This window comes from Scomber scombrus, chromosome 11, assembly GCF_963691925.1.
Source record: "Scomber scombrus chromosome 11, fScoSco1.1, whole genome shotgun sequence".
NCBI lineage: Eukaryota > Metazoa > Chordata > Actinopteri > Scombriformes > Scombridae > Scomber > Scomber scombrus.
This window is the reverse complement of record NC_084980.1, coordinates 26,415,881-26,434,684: the sequence shown is the minus strand read 5'-3', so window position 1 is coordinate 26,434,684 and position 18,804 is coordinate 26,415,881. Positions and strand designations below refer to the sequence as shown.

Sequence of the window (18,804 nt, the reverse complement as noted above, 5' to 3'; positions counted from 1 at the left end):
TTTGTGTGTTAGTCTACTGACATCTGGTGGTTCAAATCCAGAATGCAGGTTGCAGTCTCTCCCAAGGTCCTGCTATCAATGGTTTTTGACAGCTGTGTTCTCTACACATTATATAAATATACTTATGCCATTTTCTGACTTATTTTACTATATCTTGGTCATTTATAGAATTAATTATGATCAGCATATATCCTAACATGTTACCTTGGGATTAGTGAATACATTTCGCACAGGATTTCTTATAAGACATAAGTAACAAAGTAATTTTAACATGTTCAGTATTTTCAGGTAATCCCCGAAGACCCTCAGATTCTTGACAGTTGAGTGGAAAACCTACTAAGTGGTACTGAAGTACCAACAGGAAAGCTCAGCAATCCAAAACGACAATGGCAACAGATCAATCCCCACTGAAATTGCCCCACAAACAGCCTCATTCTAGTTTAATGTTCCATACTCCATTACAGCTCAGTGGCATGAGGACTTAACTGCCAAACTGATGGGCCTTTAATAGTTTTCCACTTTTTGGATTCAAAAGAAACCTCATTTGAGAAGGAATTACAACTCTGATGGTCCATTTTTAGAGAAATGACATCTGTCAACCATGTTGAGGAAGAGGAGTAGACTGGAAAGGTGTTTACCTTTTCTCCTTTGCCACCTTTAAGGCCTCTGATTCCCTCAGCACCCTGGAAAGAGTGGAGAATAGAGTCAGGATACAATTCAGGGAAAATGGAAATGTATTATAGCAGTATTGTGCTTCATGACTAAGATAGTGCTCACTTTCACACCGCGAGGCCCAGGGTAGCCGATGGATCCCATAGGACCAGAGGGACCCTGAAAAAAGAAAGTGTCATGTGATTGTTTAAGTGACTATCAGTATGCAACGGTCTTAACAACATTTCTGCTGTATTAGATAACATTCTTCGGAGATATTTCCATTGATTGAATTAATTTCATTCCACAATGACCCCTCAAAGACATATTGGAAACAGGGATAACATAAGACAAGAAAAGATAAACACAATTAGATCAAATACTGGACAAATGCAATACAGTAGTAAATAAACAAGCCAACTCAAAACCCACTGTACTTGAATCTAGACATTATTATTTTAACAAACTAAATGACTTAACCCTTCAGTTTGACGTTGCTTGATCTAAGCCTGTAGTGTCTTTTAAAAAAAATAACTCAACAGGGAGGAATGATGCAATAAAACAACAGATGGATTAAATTGAAATCTAAAATATTTGCAGCTAAATTGGGTCAGAGTTAGTTAAGGTCTAAAACAAATAATTGTCTGATTGCAATAAGTATCTATTAACTTCACAATTACCATGTCTGTAAATAAACTAACTGCTATAAATTGTCTGCACTGCACACGAGCCAATATTTAAAAAGTCTATACCGACTATAAAAACGGTAATTTCCAAATACTTTACATTTATATTTATATTGGTGCCAGGTCATTGTAGCTTTACACAGAGGACAACAAAGTGACTCAAAGGAAAGAATGTGTATGCCAACCATTGTTTAGACAATTTACCTGATGATATCTAAATTCCCTTCTGGCACCCTAAGGAGGCTAAACAAATGCTAAATTAACGTATTTTCAAAAAGCGCCTGACCTGACCCAACATTTTCCTTGTGCATAATAATTAACGCAATTTGAATCTTTGACAACTTCTATTATTGGATGCTTCACTTCAAAATCCAAGATGATTAACATACAACATGATACTTACAGCTGCTCCTTTCTCGCCTGCAGGACCTTCTTTGCCTGGGTGACCCTATAAAATCAGTCGGAGAGATTCAGTTTATAAACAGCTGATCATATTGCCATTTTTGACTGATTGACATGAAATTTAAAAAGGTGTGTTACTTACAGGAGGGCCATCAGCACCAGAGAGGCCAGCCAAACCTTGTTTACCATGAGGTCCCTACATAAAGATAACAATGGTTAAATAGGTATATGTAGACTGATACATACATGGACATATTAAGATTGCCAAAAGTTCATCTGCTTTAAATATTACAAACTATTCATAAAATCTCGAATGGAATATTTTCACTGGGACAGACTAAGTGTTTATGCAGGCACAGTCATAGATTATGTATTTGATGTGTGTGTTTATGACCATGTGTGTCCATCCCTTGGCTTCATTGCCATGCAGACGGGCTAGTAAAGGCTTACATATAGCTTAGACAGCAGTGTATCTGCAGAATCACTTATGAGGTCTTCACTGAAACATTCACTTATCGGGGCAGCAGAGTAGTGTGTGGGAGCACTCAAGAGGTGACTGTGTTCCCTCCATACTTACTTTTTCACCAGGAGGCCCGATTGGACCTTGAGGACCAACAAGACCCTGAAAGACAATGGAGATAGCCAAATTTAGTTCAGGACTTATCCCACAAAATATTCATATGACATTAAATAGTACATTTGGGAGAAAAAGAGCTCCTGTTAAATCAATTTTGGGAAGGTCTACATCTAATTTTTGTGGTGTACTGTATTAGTGATTTGCTTATTTTGTAATGTCTTCATCTTATCCCCTCTACAATTCTAGTCATTATTATTATATCATAGCCACTTCACACTGATTGCTTAGATTTGTTCATTCAGTCACACACTTTAATCTCATGAGGAATAAAAAAAATAAAAAACAGAAATGTAGAAAATTTTTTTCTACATGCCAATGCCTTTTGCCTTTAGCCAGGTATAACTAAAATGAACAAGTTATTTATTCAACCTGTATACCATCAGGATAGGTTCCTACTAATACTTTCCAGGGGAATGACGCCATCCTGTCCAGGCTGTGAGCGTCAGCAGGACTGAAAATCTTACCTGGCAATGGTCATTTAGCCCTGGCTACAAAATTGGGTGTACTGTTTTGTATTAAAGATGAGATCAAAATGGAATATGTTTTACTGTGCCACCAACTGGACAATGTAATCAGGTTAAGCACTATCAAATGCATACAATGTGTCTCATCTCAGCAGAACAGAAAAGATATTTTTTCTTTGTCAATATTATCCAAGTTTAAAGTTTGGTTGCATAATGGATATGGCAAGGATGATGGAGCATGAAAAGGACAGATTGAGGCAGGGAGTAAAAAGAAGAAGAAAGATGAAGAAAGAGCAAAATAGCAGAATTTGAGACAGAGAAACAGAAACACAGGGATCAGACATGGTTAGAAAACAGGGGATTGCTACACAGAGACAGACAGAGAAAAGAAAGGAAAGAAACTCACATGTGGACCAGGCATACCCTGTTGCCCAGGAGGCCCTGGCTCTCCTTGTGGACCCTGTACATAACAAAGAAAAAGAAGATGATGCAATTAATATTTCCAGTGGCTGCAATTGATTCCTTTCTATTCATTCTGTAGTAATAATTTAATGTGTACCCTGAAAACAATAACAAACAACACTGCCAAAGAAACCTGATACATTTTAACGAATACATTAAAAAACACATTTAATTCATGTAAAATGGCAAAAAATGGCAAAACTTACAAAGCAATTAGGTGCTACTTTTTTTTTGTTCCAATGGAAATGATGTTAAGAATTATTTTTAAACAAATTAAACATTAAAAGAGCTTTGGGTGACCTGGACTGTTGCTCAATAAATTGGTAAAAGTATATCCATATATCCAACATGTGTCAAGAATGTGAAACAATTAAGTGCAAAAGTTGGGGAGAAATGTGATACACTGACCAATGAAGCAGAAATGTCAGTTTTTTGGTACTGAATTATGGAAAGTTATCTTTAGTTTCAATCATCCTAAAATCTGGTAATTGGTCAAAGTTTGGCTATAAAATACAGCTTCCTCTAAATACGCTCTATGGGGCTAAAGAGCCATCTGGGTATGGATTAAGACATATAAAGCTAACAGGAATGGTGGGTTGTTTTGTATCCTGCTGAGATTTAGTGTGTCACAAACCAAACTCATACAAAAACAGACAAGACCTCTGGGAAGGGGTCTGCTCCAGCTGTTACAACAAACACAAAATAAATGCCTGATTCACAGCATTTTGGGTTGTCTGGTCGGGATTGTTAGCAGAGCCCCGAGTGCAAAATGCAAAGCCGGGCATTCATCTGAGGGTCAAATGAAGTCAATTAAACACATTTGGGTTCTTCACTCCTTAAAGATATCTTAAAAACATCCATAGGTTAAAGGCTTGTATGAGCATAATAACTACTGTGGACACTTAAAGGACCATTTTGCAGATTTCCAGCCTTATGTCTAGCTGTCCATGTTAGGGATATAGTGTAAAAATGCCTGCAGTTGTTGCAGATGTTGTCTCTGTCTCTGGGGTGCAGCTGAAAAACCTGTTTTTCTTCAATCACCAATGCCATCATTTGATGTTTACAGTGGTGTAGTTGGGGGCAAAGTAGAACTACAAGGATGGTCAAAGGTGGGTCTCCCAAAACTGTCTACTAAATATCATACTTCTAAATACTGTAATACTGTACTCTAATATCAGCAGCATATTTGGAGAAAACTAGTGTCATGATACGAGGCTGAATATCGTGTCGTGGGATCAGACACAACCGAGTGTAGTGAAGAAGGCAAACACTGGAGCAACAGTACAGCTGCATCCTGACACACAAACTTCAGCGGCTGAGTTTCTCCACGATTCAGCCAACAGCGAACCAAAGAATTTTGAGCCTCAGATCTTCAGAACAGAAAAGCTAAATCTAAAAAACAAACAAATTCGCTTTATAATATGATGCTGGAGTCAAATATAGTACTGTGGATTCAGACACAACACAGAGTGGAGGAGAAAGTGACCACGGGATGAGCAGGAGCCACAAGAAGGGCGCTGTAGGCTTTGCAGCATTGAGGATCATTAGAGAGAATGGAGACAGAACAGAAAACTCCACCCTGCTGCAACCTGACTTTGTTTTCTAAAAGAATATTATATCAGACTTTGCCAGTTCTGAATACAGAGCAGCACAACAGTAACTGTGTTTTTCAACTTATTTGGCTGCATTCAGCTTGAGCACTTAGGTTCTGGTTTCTCAGTGTCCAAAATGAGTAAAAGAAACAGTGTTTGCTTGCAGTTTTTCACATCATTATCTACAATTGTTTCCCAATCCAAGATGAAATGAAAAGGGCAGAATGTGAAGTTCTTTTGACTACACTGGCAACATGCAACTGTTGGTAAGTTTGCCATGATCCACAAAACTGACTCCTTGCACACCAGTACGGTATACCCAGAATCGGTGAGGAAAAACACGACATAGTACTTTGTCTCTGCTAACCAGTCACCATAAACAAACCATCAGTAACAGATTGGACTAGAAGCAGTCTTTTTCTCAGTTTTCTCTTGTCAAAAGGCACCAGTTTCAAATATAAGTGTATATTTCTACAACATAGCTGACATAGTTTTAAGAAATTATCATATCAACAGCAAGAACATTTCCCTTTAAGTGTTACGCCTTGATTTTTACAATACATTGAGATCAATACTGAACTGAAATGAATAAAAAGCACAACCACATTTCTATTGTTCCGTGTCCTTTAAACAGCTGTTTGTTTCTGCAGCTCAGTGACTCAGTGACCACAGACAATGTGTGGGCTTATTTAGCTGTCTTGACCAATCATCTGTTACCCTTATTCAACGCTCCCACTGGGATCCTCCGGAAAGCTGAATGCATGATGGGACCATGCACACACAGGCTTTTCTGTTTCATCCCTTACTACAGCTGAAGGCATCTTCATCATGGCCTCTTCCCTAAGCAGGCTTTGTAGTTTATGGAAAAGGTATGCAATCTGTGATAAGACACCCTGCCATCTACTACCATCTTTAATCAGCATATAAATGATGTACTCCATTCTTGTCATGTTGCACAGGTGTTAAAGCTCACTGACCAACAATCTGCCACAGGCAGGCAAGATAACACTGAATATATTAGGTGGTCGTGACAAATGTTTGGATTTAATGTAATTGTCTCTCAAGCTTAATATATACAAACATAAACACATAAAAAACTTATGTCTCACCATGTTTCCTTTAGGACCAGCTTGCCCATCAAGTCCAGTAAGGCCCTACAAGGATCAGAATTCCACAAAGAAAGTTGTTATTTCATGGAGAATGAACATTAGGAGTAGTATGAGCATTAAGTGATATGGGAGATGTACATACACGCTGTCCTGCTGTACCTGCAGACCCTCTTGGGCCAAGCAAACCTCTAGGACCCTGTAGATGAAGAAAATCATGATGTTGAGGAAGTTAATTTAAAAAACTGCTTAAACATATAGCCAAACTGTAATCTGTCTGAAAATGTGTGTTGTATTTAAAAATAGGAAAGAAATAACAAACACATAATATACTTTCAATTAATTGCACTGAAAAGACTGGTGAGACTGGGGTATGTAAAATGCTGACCTCAAGTGGTCAGATATGGTAAGGGCAGGTGCAATTCAGGGAATGAGCATGGAAGTTGTTTCTTATCTCAACATCTAAGTTGAGAGTCACGGACTCTCAATCAGAGCAGTTGCTTTGCTCTTTCATCTCAAAGACTGTATATATGATGAAATGCTGTGCAACAATTTCTCCAACTGGACAATGTTGTTTTGGGAATGACAGGGAGCAAATCATTTCTCATGCAACTTTATGGTCCGTTTGAACTGAAACAGGCAGATTATGGCAGTTTCTCATGGGTAATGACAGAAAAACAAATTTCCCAGTCTTATTTTCTGTTCTAGTATTCAGAGCCATACTGACTTGGCACAGTCATATTACAAATGCAATGGTCCTTGCAGACAGGAATGTTGTTACAGTTGCAAGAAGAGAGGAGGGCGTGTTCATTTAGGTAATTGCCGAAATGAATCTTGAAGTGTGTGTGTGTGTCGTTGTGTGTGTGTGTGTGGGGGGGGGGGGCTGTAGCAGTAAAGGAGCAACATATAGTTAATATATGCATTTTATTCTTATCTATGCCATGATGCTCTATAATCTGTACTTTAAACAATCCTGTCTCACTATGTCAACAGATGACAATAAATTCACTTACACTCTCTCCAGCCACACCTCTCTGTCCAACCTGGCCGTCTTCACCCTTTGTGACAAAAAAAAATAAAGAGTGAGTTACTGGGATAGAATGAGAAAGCTTGGATTATTCAGGAATGCAGAATATTTTTGAAGGCTGCTGAGAACAGGGGAGTATATTTTAGAACTGGGGTACTACTTACTCTCTGGCCATCCTCTCCTGGAGGTCCTGGAGGACCTTGAGAGCCAATTTCTCCCTGGAGAGGAAATATCACAGAAAAGACATATTAACAAAGAGAGGGAGTGGCAGCCACTCTACAGTCCATAATCTTGAACCCTGCAGCTAAGTGAGGGAAAAAAAGCAAATTTTTACTTTATGAAAAAAATATATGGTATGGGTCAAAAATTCAGGAAACATAAAGAGTAGATGTTTAAAAGAGGGCAACAAAACTGCCTTTAATCTAAGCATGGTCACCACAATTGGCACGGACCTACATGGTTTCCCTATATATAGTTCCCTATAAGGATTTGCCTACCTCTGGTGGCCCTGTAATTACTCAGTATAGGATAAGGAATGAAAGCCTGTCTCGAAATACCCCTCTGTGATCTCTGTCCTCTCCATTCTGACTCTCTACGCAGGCCCAAATTCCACAAACACCAAGCTCAGCACTCCTTCAGGCCTGGTTAAAGGCAGCCCGAGTGGGTCTGGAGTCGGTCCCACCTCTTGTAACTGCGTCAAATGCCCTAATGAGTTCCACTGGTTTAGAATTCATATCTGTCAACACACGTACATGAGACAGATGGGAGGTGGCCTTTGAACTACCAATCAGCCCTGATGCTGCAGCAAGGACTGTGATCTAAGAGTATTTGCGGCTAGAAATATGAGAGATTGTACAGTAGGTTCTTATTTTTGGAAACAGATAGCAGTCTTTAATGATGTTGTTGGTCCTCTGACCCTGATAGTTTCCAAAAACCCTGATAGAAACCTAAAAATGTTCTCTCTGCATACTTACTCTGTGTCCTTTCTCTCCAGGAAGACCAGGGAGGCCGTCAAAACCTCTGTCGCCCTGAAACAGCACAGTAACAGTTTGGTTTATTAGTCAATATGGCAGGTGTCATTTTTTCCAACACAGGGCATCACAATAAACTTATCAAATGCAGCACACAGACACAGGTTTTCCAGATAACATGATGAGTACTTTACCTTGGACCCTGCCTCTCCTGGCATTCCTCGAGCACCATCAGCTCCATTACGACCCTGGAGGACACATGAAAATCATGTCAAGCTACATGGAAATCACATTAGAAAAAGATTTAATTATCTTGCATGGTTGTGCAGAATAAACACAGGGACAATGCTATCATCTTTCTAACTGGTTTATAGTTAAATAAACATGACTTTACGAATTTACACAACACAGAGAGACGATTATTGGGTGCAGCTGACTTATTTGAAATTGGGCCATGTTTGAAACTAGACAGGCGCCTGCCTTTGGGCACCGAAGCATTGATCCTTGCATTCTTATTAGCCTGAAATATTAGTGATGAATCATAAATAACATTTAAGAGTATAACATTTCCTGGTTGGACCCAATTTCAAAGTACTCTTACCCTCTTTCCTGCTTTTCCTGGGGGGCCATTTGGTCCCTGAAGACCTCTGGGTCCCTATGGAAAAAACATTAATGTTTCATGTTTGAATTAACAAAAAAAAAAATGAACAATGAACATTAAAACATTATTCATGTTACCGTTTGACTGTTTATGTTGTGATGTATTAAAGTTAAAAATGTTCAACTTTATTCAATATATTGACACTTCTCACCTGTGGTCCAGAGTCCCCACTGTCACCTTTAAGTCCATTAGCACCAGGACCTCCCTATTGAAAAATATCAACAAAAGACACACAGAGTGAATGAATATGTCTTTACTGAAGCCAAATATTTTGTCATCCCATCTTTTGGCAGGGAAACCAGTATAATCTAGGTTGGACTACAAACCTAATGCAAATCTAAACACACATAATGTAAGATTTCAAACTTGGATCATAAATATAGAACAGCGAGACCTCCTGGAGCATCTTTCCATGAGTCTAAAAATCCCCCCCCCCTCCCCCCATCCAAGAAATACAGGATTGGTGTAACATTCATGTGTTGTTTGAGAAAGGAATAAAGCCTTGGCTGTGTACAAGACATGCTGAGACAAGACACAATAATACAGTGTGTGTGAGATTATCATGTAACTATAACAAATAACCTGTAATGTGTTATAAAAGTATTTGTATTTGATTAAGGTTTGTTTTTTTTTTTAAATCATTTTTTTATATTCAATTTTCATATCAGGTATTGATGGTACAAAATCAAATTTCCTCACAGAAAGATAGGGCAGAGGGCGATGTGTGAGTGAGTGCACATGCATGTACAATAGATGTTTTAAGAGGAAGAAGCACTAATACTAATACCTGATGTGGTTTTTATTAACTGTGAAATGAATGGACAGCAAGAGGATCAATGGTGTGTGTATGTCTGTGATTGTGATTGAAGTGTTTGAAAGATACCCACCACAGGACCAGATCTTCCTGTCATGCCTGCTGGACCTGGAGGACCTCTCATAGTGAGCTGTGGATCAGAGAGAGAAACAACCCATAAAACACCGGTCACCAGCAGGGCTGACACTTCCACATGTTTGTACTCCGAGCACAAGGAATAAGAATGTATATTTTGCACAGCTGCATACTTTAACATGATCTCTAAATCATCTGTTCTTGGTGTTCCTGATGAAAAAAAAAACCTTTTGATAGTTAGAAACTTTTCCTAATACGTTGTCTTTATTTTTATTTATTTTTTACAATCAGTATGGATTTTAAAAATTGCTATATCTTGTCCCTGTAATAAAGCAGGGATTTGTTATACTTCAGTTCACACAATGTCATGAAACCAACTGGACTTAATACCAAAAGGGCTCTGCAAATAATAAAGCAAAGGCTAATAAAACGCCCTCCATTGAATCTCTGGACAGCATGAAACCATACAGTGTGCAAACTTTACTTTGTTCTTGTTCACGGTTTACCACTTTGGTCTTTGTTCCTACTCATGGTTGACCACAGTGTAGTCCTGCCAAAAACGTTGTCTGGAGTTTATTTGCAGCCTGATTACTGAATGGGTGAATTTGCTAATTCAAAGGAAAGCAATTCATGCTTTACACCACACTTAATATTGAATAAGACATATGTCGTATGTGCATTGTGGTTGTTAAGGTGCAGGGATGAGGAAAACAAATCAATACAGAAGCACTGGTGAACACTTCCAGATTTCAAATACCTCTAAAAGAATAACTTCAGCAATTTGTATCACTTATTCACTTTGTATTTAAAAAGAATTACAAGTCTTGACATTTTTCCCCTTTTCTTTCCTTTAAGGCCAAACCTCAGGAATAAAAGAAAATATAGAAAGGTGACAAATGCTTTCTAGATGTTACTTAACAAGAGTTTTGGCAGCTCACCAGCTCCATAGAGTGTTGTGAATGTGTGAATAAGAAGTGTTTGTCCTATACTTAATGATCTCCATGTGTTCGCACTATAGGTCACACCTTGCTTACAGCTGCATAATTCAACCTATTTTTCAACAGTTCAATGCTTATCGGGATCACTGAGTGGGTGTGAACATCTGCTGTGGCTTTATATACAACGTAAGCTGACACAACTCGACTGTAGGACCCATATTTGGGAATCAGACAATTTATTGGATAAGCGGGACTTGTGAATAGTGATTGCTTCATTTATTATTCACTACAGGTTCTGGATAATTTAAAAACAGTCCTTTATAAAACTTTTTTTCCCCCTAGAGAAAAATATTCTAATCACAGTATTCCCTCTCAATTAAGAGCTCACTTTTCTATCTGAACTGCATTAGGTTGAGGTTTTATACAGTATCTGAATCTAGAGAGATAGCAAAAAAACAGACGTTGGTACTTACCCTGGCCTGAGATAGGATTGCCTGAGCCTGAGCTTCTTGGGCTGTAACCACAGGTCCCTTGTGTGCCTCACCGCCAGCACGGAACTGTCAGCCGCAAAACAAAAAGAAATATAATGAAAAACAAACTGACTTTTTACAGAGTGAGACGTCTAATGGTCCCCCCCAAGTGAGTGTGTTAAATCTGTAAAGCTGTCACCATGCCACACGCGCTCACACACACACACACACACACACACACACACACACACACACACACACACACACACACACACACACACACACACACACACACACACACATTTGCACAAACATATACTGGTATACAAGCACTGGCAGCTCTCTCTGTCTGTCGCTCTCTCTCTCTCTCTCACACACACACACACACACACACCGGACACACACACACACACACGCACACATCTCTGTCTCTCTCTCTCTCTCTCTCTCTCTGTCTCTCTCTTTCTTTCTCTCTCTCTCTCTCTCTCTCTCTCTCTCTCTCTCACACACTCACACACACACACACACACGAACACACGCACATGTATAAATATGTGTCACCAAGCCTTTCAAATCCTCAGTCACTGGTTCCACTCCATTGCACCAGCTGACATTTACAAGGTAAGTGATTTGTAAACCAAAGAAAATAATGTTGAGATCTTTGGCCTACTGGTGATGCTATGAGGTAGTTTTACTAAATGAAGTGAGTTCATAGACTAGTGCTTGAGATGAAGAGTGAATAGTATGTGATGGAAATAAGACGTGTGGAAAGCGGCTTGACTTACTGGAAGCATCAGAACGGTACCTGGAGGCCCAGGGACACCGTCTGAACCAGGAATTCCAGGACGTCCTGGAGGACCCTGGAGAAACAATTGAGAAAAAGACAGAGAGAGTGAGAGAGTGTTGTGTCTTTCAGTGAATGTATAATGCAATAAGGACCGGCATGTAAGGTCAACAGCCACTCAATAAACAGAATCCCCATTAAGTACAATAATGCTTTTTAAAGGACTGATAGGATTTTTAAGGGAAATTATTAACTCTCATTTTGCTGACTTGTATGCCAGTACATAGCTCTGCTAGGAACAATTAATTAAATGTGGCTAAGCAAGCCATTTATTTTCCCACGAGATAATATTTATTTTGCTTCTCTATAATCCCCTGGAGGTTCAGTGCAAATTAAAAAGAGGAAGAACAAAAAGCACCTGATAACTGTACTAACAAATAACAGCACAAGAACCAGCGCAGAGACTGAGCAACTAATTTCTACGTAGCAAACCCATCTTTATCTATAATAATAATAATTTAAATGGGAGGGTACTTTGCTACTGTCTGCATTGTTGTTGCTCATTCCAAGTTACTAACTAATGCTTCTGAAAAGAAGCTGTCCCAGGAATATTGCCTTCAGGAAAGTACTGACTTTATAACAAGATTTAAAAAATCCACAGCCGAGTGAGGCTATGACGCTTATTGCATCACAGAAAATAAAATTGGTGGATGAATGAAGACAGAGTTTCGATATTTTTAGATCCTTACCACAAATGTGGAAAAAATATTTGGCACAAGGACTCGCTTTGCAGTAGCTATTTAAGGACATCGTCTCAGTCTACGCTCGTCAGACTCGGCTCTACGTTGTCAGATTTGGCTTAACTTTCATCGGTCTAGGCTGTAATTTGTCAGGCACAGCTGTTTTTTACTATCGTCATCTGTAGCCTGGGCCTTCAGCTTAATGCTAACATCAGCATGCTAACACTAGTATGGAACGTTTAGTGTGTTAGCATGTTAGTATTAAGTTCAAAATAGAGCCTGGGCTACGAAGAATTGGGTCATTAGTTTTAGATACATTTTATCATGAACTAAAGTGTTTGTTGCACCAGATGAAAAGTCAGGGGGTCACCAAAGTCATAAAGATTTATCCTCTGGGGACCGTGACTGATTTCATGGTCATCTATCCAATGATTGATGAGATATTAAGTGACAGATCTGAGCCATGCCCTGAAGTCTGGCTTAAAACTTAAAACTTAAAACTTAAAAAGCAAACTGATTGCATAAAAATTGTTTATACTGAATCATTAAATAATGAATTGACAGTTAAATTACAACGGAGACTAGATTTTGATTTAATAAAGACAAAAAAATGTATCTTAAAGATCTAGGCTAAGTAGTACCCACTGTTTCCAGAGAAACCAGGATCTATTTAGCAGTCTTGTCATGTGAAGCATTGTCAGACTGCTGGCTCAAATTGATGCCATGTGTTGCGATCTGCCTTAACCCAGAGGTGGTAAATACTCTTCATGCATTGCATTTCCAGTAAGCATAACGGCATCTAGTGTTAATGACGCCTCTTTTGCGGCTGGGAAAACTGGTGTTTTTAGGGGAAAGGAGGCAGACGGTTATCATGACAGAAATGAGTCGATCAAAAAATGAGTCCAGGCGGGCACTGCACAACAGAAAACCACAAGACTACAGAAATAAGTCACTTTTAATCCCCCTGTCCATCCTACGCAAGAGAGTTTCTCATGGGAGGAAATGAACGGAGAGGAGACAGACTTTAGACCAACAAAATATTTTCTAATCACTTTTACCCTGTTGAACAATGAGCCTTTTGTACTAGCGAGTTCTGCTGGTCATACTGTTTGTATATTTTTTGTCAGCAATTCAAGGGTTAACCCCCACAGACAGAATTGATGTGCTAAACGGGTGATGAAAGACGGGTGGGGGGGGTGAGAGGGGGGGCAATCACCACACTTGGGAAAAACAAGCTGAGATCCAGCCTTCTGGAGGGGGACCGGCACTTTTTCTGTGTCATCAAATCAATCAAATAAATGAGTGGAATCCCACAGTGCTGGGAAAAAGGGTTTGGGAGAGTTTAGGCATCTGCATATTTTACAGCAAACTCTTTGAACAAATACTGTAGCATACCAACACAGCTGTTTCTCAGAACTTTTCTTTGTTGGTATATTGACAGTTTATGGGCATATCTCATTTCCCTGCACCCCTCCTTTCTAACCCCCTTCCCCCCCCCCCCTCCTGCTGCAGTAGCAAGCTGCGTCCAATTGTTGTATCCATTCCATGGCATTGAAACTGTACTTCACAACTTTCCAATAAAGGAGAAGACAGCAGGATTACAAATGCAGGGGTGTTTATATATATGCTGACTCCTATAATTCAATAATAAGATGAATTGCTAAAGATGGCTTAGCACTTCGATATATTATGGCCCACAAAATGTGAACTATGGCTTTTTCTAGTTGATATACAACTTATTTGGAATTGGAATAAATTGATGCAGACATGTTTTTTTAATTTTTTTTAATTTGGCTGTTAGGGGTATAATTAAAGTTTTAATGTGCATGATGAGTACAAAGTGGGTGACAGAGCTTCTCAGAAACAGTTGTAATCAGCTCTAAAATGAGGCCAGCCTTTACTCACCCTCTCACCAGGATCTCCTGTGGGACCTGAGGAACCCTGCAAACCTGGGTTACCAGGAAGACCCTGAAACCACACACAGACAGACACACGTACAGCATAACATATTATATCCTAGAGTACTGCTAACCAGCATTCCTACCACAGTCAGTCAATCCAATACTTAACATGCATAGGCCAACAAAGACAGAAGCAAAGACATGGGTTCAAAAAGAAATAAGCCTCAAAATAAAATACCCCCCAACCCCCCTTCTTACTCTCTCTTGTGCTCACACAGACAGACGCAGATGTACACACATTCACGCACAAATACACACTTTCACTGTCTCTCCCAACTCAAGCTTCACTGGCGATCAGGGTTGACGCTCTTTCCATAAAGACATTTTTTCCCTCTTTAGCTGTTCTCCATCTGTGGAAGGCAGACAGGAGTGCGGGAGAACGTGATACTCACTGCTTGGCCGGGGGCTCCTTGGGGTCCTTCTATAAGCATCCCCTGAAAAAGGAAAAAGTGGATACAGTAGCATTATAGGGCAGCCTGTAAATCCAAAGGCAATGGAGAATAGGGGGATGAAATGAAAGCCAGTGAGTACTGTGGTTTTGAGGTTTAGGAGTTTACTTATAGCTACAAGCAAGAGGTTAACAATAGCTCAGCTATCTGATACAGTATTCTAAAATGTGTGCGAGTGTGCGGTAAAAAGATTTGGATGGTGGGCTGTGGTGGCAGTGATGGTATGGGAGGAGAGACGTTAATTGAAGCTGCTATTTCAGTCAATTTTAACCTGTAATGGTAAATTGTATAGAATTTTCTTCCAAAAAACGTATGTTTTGGGGCATTTTGTATAGATGGTGGTTGTTTTGTCTATGGCTATTAGACCTAGTTACATCTCATCTGGAGGGATAGATTCGTTGTCATTGCTTCAGTTGAATAAAAAAAAAGCTAAAATTAAGTTACACTGAAACAGCACAAAATAAAGATACATAAACTACTGAAAAATAGATATCAAAGCACCCGGTTTTATAGTGTATGATATTCACAAGAGAGAGATCTGTTTATTTTTTTTACTGTATCTGTCCAAGAGAATAGAAAAAAGAAAACATATTCCCCAGAAAATATGCAGATCATCTGATCTAGCATTTTTATGGGCTCATATAAATCATTCTTTACAACTGTTGGAGAGTTTTAGTTGACAAGAAAGCCAATCAACATTCATTTTGAAATGTACCAAATAAATGTCAGACTGATGGCTAGCTAGCGGACAACCTATCTAGAAAGCAGTGATAGATAGATAGATAGATAGATAGATAGATAGATAGATAGATAGAGAGAGAGAGAGAGAGAGAGAGAGAGAGAGAGAGAGAGAGAGAGAGAGAGAGAGAGAGAGAGAGAGAGAGAGAGAGAGAGAGAGAGAGAGAGAGATAGGTAGGTAGGAAGAAAGTTAAGCCTTCCTACTCAACAGTAAGTTTTATGATCAGAGAGCAGCAAAATACATCACTCACTGGTTCAATGACAGCAGGTTCACCCTTCTCTCCTTTTTCTCCCAGGTAACTCTGACCTCCAGTCACCTACGGACATAAGACAAAGCAGGAGAGCTTTTTACATAGTGATAGGAATCGATGATAAAGACAGAGCATTCATGGTTTGAAAGCCAAAAAAAAAATTGAGACCAATGAGCAGCAGATGCCCTATTCTGGAGGGTGTAACCCTTTTTATAGAGGTTGATTTACTTAAAATACCAACAAAACTTTTAAGAAAAGAATGCTGACTCATGTTCTGCATGCTTAAAAGGATTTCGTTAGCTAAGGCAAAAAGCTGATTTTTTTTCAGCCTGTTGGAAAAATAAACCACAAGAATCATTTTGCAAGAAGCTATAATTTAGACTTTGGTCTGACTCCTATTTATTAAGCTTCCTTTAAGCCAGTAACTGCAAAAAAAAAGACCCCAACTGTGCACAAATGCAGGGGTCGTTACCTGACACTATCCATACAATGACTTCACATGAGAAGAATTCACAAACCACCTAAAGCAGTGTGTCCAAAACCCATTAGATTGTACACTCTAGACCAGAAGAGGAACTCTTTCTTGGGAAAGTCATGGAGTAGGGCTGCAGTGTCCTGGGATTGTGGTTGCGGAGAGTTCTAATAGAGCGGTGGAGATTAACCCAGGGCAGACAGATCTCGAGCCAACTTCCAGACAGAGACCATGTCACTTCCTGCCTCTGAGAATCTGGATCCTGAGGCAAGGAAGGAGCTGGAAAATAGCCACTACAGACACAGGCTCAGCAGATATTTCAGTCTGGTTTTAGATAGTCTAGATATGACAAACATTTGCTAAGACTTAGTTTGTCATCAGGTAATCCGAACAGATCATTGGTGGGATAACCAGGGACAAGCTGTCTTTAATGAATAGCAGAGGTCACTGGGGTCAAGAGGTTATGGAGGGTGTGTCTGTGCTGACAGCTGGGTCGACATCTGTTTATCTGTAGGAGACTTAGATAGACAAGGTGTGTGTCTGTACTTGCTGGCGTATTTATGTTTGCTGCATGTGCATGTAAAAATGCTCAAAGCTATAACTCCATACCATTAGGAACAACAAACAAAACGGGTACCGCAAACACCCCATCAAAAAATACCACCAGCATCTTTTTCATTTTCCCACATTCCTAACGTCCATATTTCCATACTCCACCACTTACACTGCTCTCTCTGAAGTCTGTCTCTGCTGGTACACCAGGACCGAACTCCTCCTCGTACGTCAAAGATGTAGGCTTGGCTTCAGTGGTGCCGTAATCGCCATAATCATAATCATATGGCTTCTCTACAAACTCTTTGTTGTCGTATTCCTTCAGGTCGTATTCCTTAAACTCATAAGCATCTGTGGCAGGATCCACCTTCCCTTGGTTGTCCACTGGGGCAGCAGTATCCACAGCAGCAGTGGGGTCCACCCCAACCTGTTCCACACCGGTGATGTAATCATCCACAATTTCCCCGTCGTAGTTCTGCGATCAATCCAGGCATCATTAAGAGGCGGCAGGGGTTGTTAAGATGGGAAGGAAACATGGAGGTTTTTATTAGTGAAATGAAACCATGTGAACAGCTTCAATGATTCACATGTTTTTTTATGACATGATTCACAGTAAAGCATTAGCCTTTAGCACTTTGGTTAACAAGGAAAGCATTATTGGTTCACCAACTGAGTTGAAATGTCCCTAAGAGAGATTCAACATAGTTATGTCTAATTTGGGACATCATCGTTAAACTCAACATATGTGAAAATCCACATTTGTTTCGTCAACAGGCACTGTTATTAACATTAATATCGTATGCTATCATTTGTTTCTCTGCAAAGCACCATTTTAATGGAATGTTCCAATTAGTGCATTTATGTTTTTTAAAAGGTTAACAGTTAAATATGGCACTACATGACAAAATAGAAAAATATTGTATCTAAAATATATTCATGCTGATGACAATATCAAGGATTAGTGGGGTACTTTACAGAGCAAAAACACCCCAAAAAAAACCTGTTCTTGCAGTTGAGCACATTGCAAAACACAAAAGTAAATTTCACTTCATGGGATCAAATCATAATCCAAGACATCTAAGCATACTTATAAGAGGCTAAAGATTTTGTTTAAGTCCTTTCATGTTCTAAACAAGTAATGAATCAGGATTTTTTTTAATTTTTTTTATATATATAAAGGGTTTAAACTCTCAACTTTTAAAACACCAGTCCATTTCTCTTTCTCTTACTGTTAAATCATTCGCAAAAAAATAATCAATAATCTTATTTATTACACATTACATTTACATTAGTGTAATGAGCAGTTATTTTATATCATTACAAGACTTCAATTATTCAATGAAAACACAATACTGCAAAACACTGTAATTAAAAGCATCTGTCAATAGCATTTCTTGTCCGGTTTCAGGTCTATGGACAGCATGACACTATGTCATTGTCTAAAAAGTTGTCCAGTGCATTAAAGCCTTCAGTAATCAGACAAGTGTTCCAACATGGGATGGTATATAGTTAGTTTCCATGCGTAGCCCTCTGGCCTGTCTCTTTTAATGAACATAATATCTCAAGCTGAGTGTAGCTGCATTGTCCACCTCAAGGTACATCACAATTCAGTCGGCAGACATTTGTTTGGCAAAGCATACGGCCATATTGTTTTAGTTTAACCCCCGAATGGTCCTCATTATGTTGTGTTTTATGTGATGGTTTAGCACAAATTAGGACAGGATCTGCCAAATTCAGGATATTGCAGAAACATAGGGGATGTGTCTGTCTACTGATTTTCCATTGGTTACAGTTCATTAAATTTTTAAGTTTTCGTGCTTCGGTTTTTTATCCAGGCTCTATGTGATGGACTCGATTTCTCATGGAAATCAAGATGGGGGGAAAGCACTTTTATCTAAGTC

At 39.2% G+C, this 18,804-nt stretch overlaps 1 protein-coding gene across 1 annotated transcript in view; it reads right to left on the bottom strand.

The window, feature by feature from the left end:
• Positions 1–18,804, bottom strand: part of LOC133990210 (collagen alpha-1(XI) chain-like) — an 84,565-nt gene that overhangs the window by 39,792 nt on the left and 25,969 nt on the right. The window contains exons 8-28 of the mRNA XM_062428429.1: positions 17,076–17,378; positions 15,880–15,945; positions 14,834–14,875; positions 14,386–14,448; positions 11,742–11,816; positions 10,960–11,043; positions 9,547–9,603; positions 8,811–8,864; positions 8,600–8,653; positions 8,193–8,246; positions 8,002–8,055; positions 7,192–7,245; positions 7,014–7,058; positions 6,146–6,199; positions 6,004–6,048; positions 3,247–3,300; positions 2,317–2,361; positions 1,882–1,935; positions 1,741–1,785; positions 778–831; positions 639–683 (exon numbers count right to left, since the gene is read on the bottom strand). Coding sequence (XP_062284413.1) covers positions 639–683; positions 778–831; positions 1,741–1,785; positions 1,882–1,935; positions 2,317–2,361; positions 3,247–3,300; positions 6,004–6,048; positions 6,146–6,199; positions 7,014–7,058; positions 7,192–7,245; positions 8,002–8,055; positions 8,193–8,246; positions 8,600–8,653; positions 8,811–8,864; positions 9,547–9,603; positions 10,960–11,043; positions 11,742–11,816; positions 14,386–14,448; positions 14,834–14,875; positions 15,880–15,945; positions 17,076–17,378 — 1,401 coding nt within the window. The remainder of the gene's footprint in view (positions 1–638; positions 684–777; positions 832–1,740; positions 1,786–1,881; positions 1,936–2,316; positions 2,362–3,246; positions 3,301–6,003; positions 6,049–6,145; positions 6,200–7,013; positions 7,059–7,191; positions 7,246–8,001; positions 8,056–8,192; positions 8,247–8,599; positions 8,654–8,810; positions 8,865–9,546; positions 9,604–10,959; positions 11,044–11,741; positions 11,817–14,385; positions 14,449–14,833; positions 14,876–15,879; positions 15,946–17,075; positions 17,379–18,804) is intronic.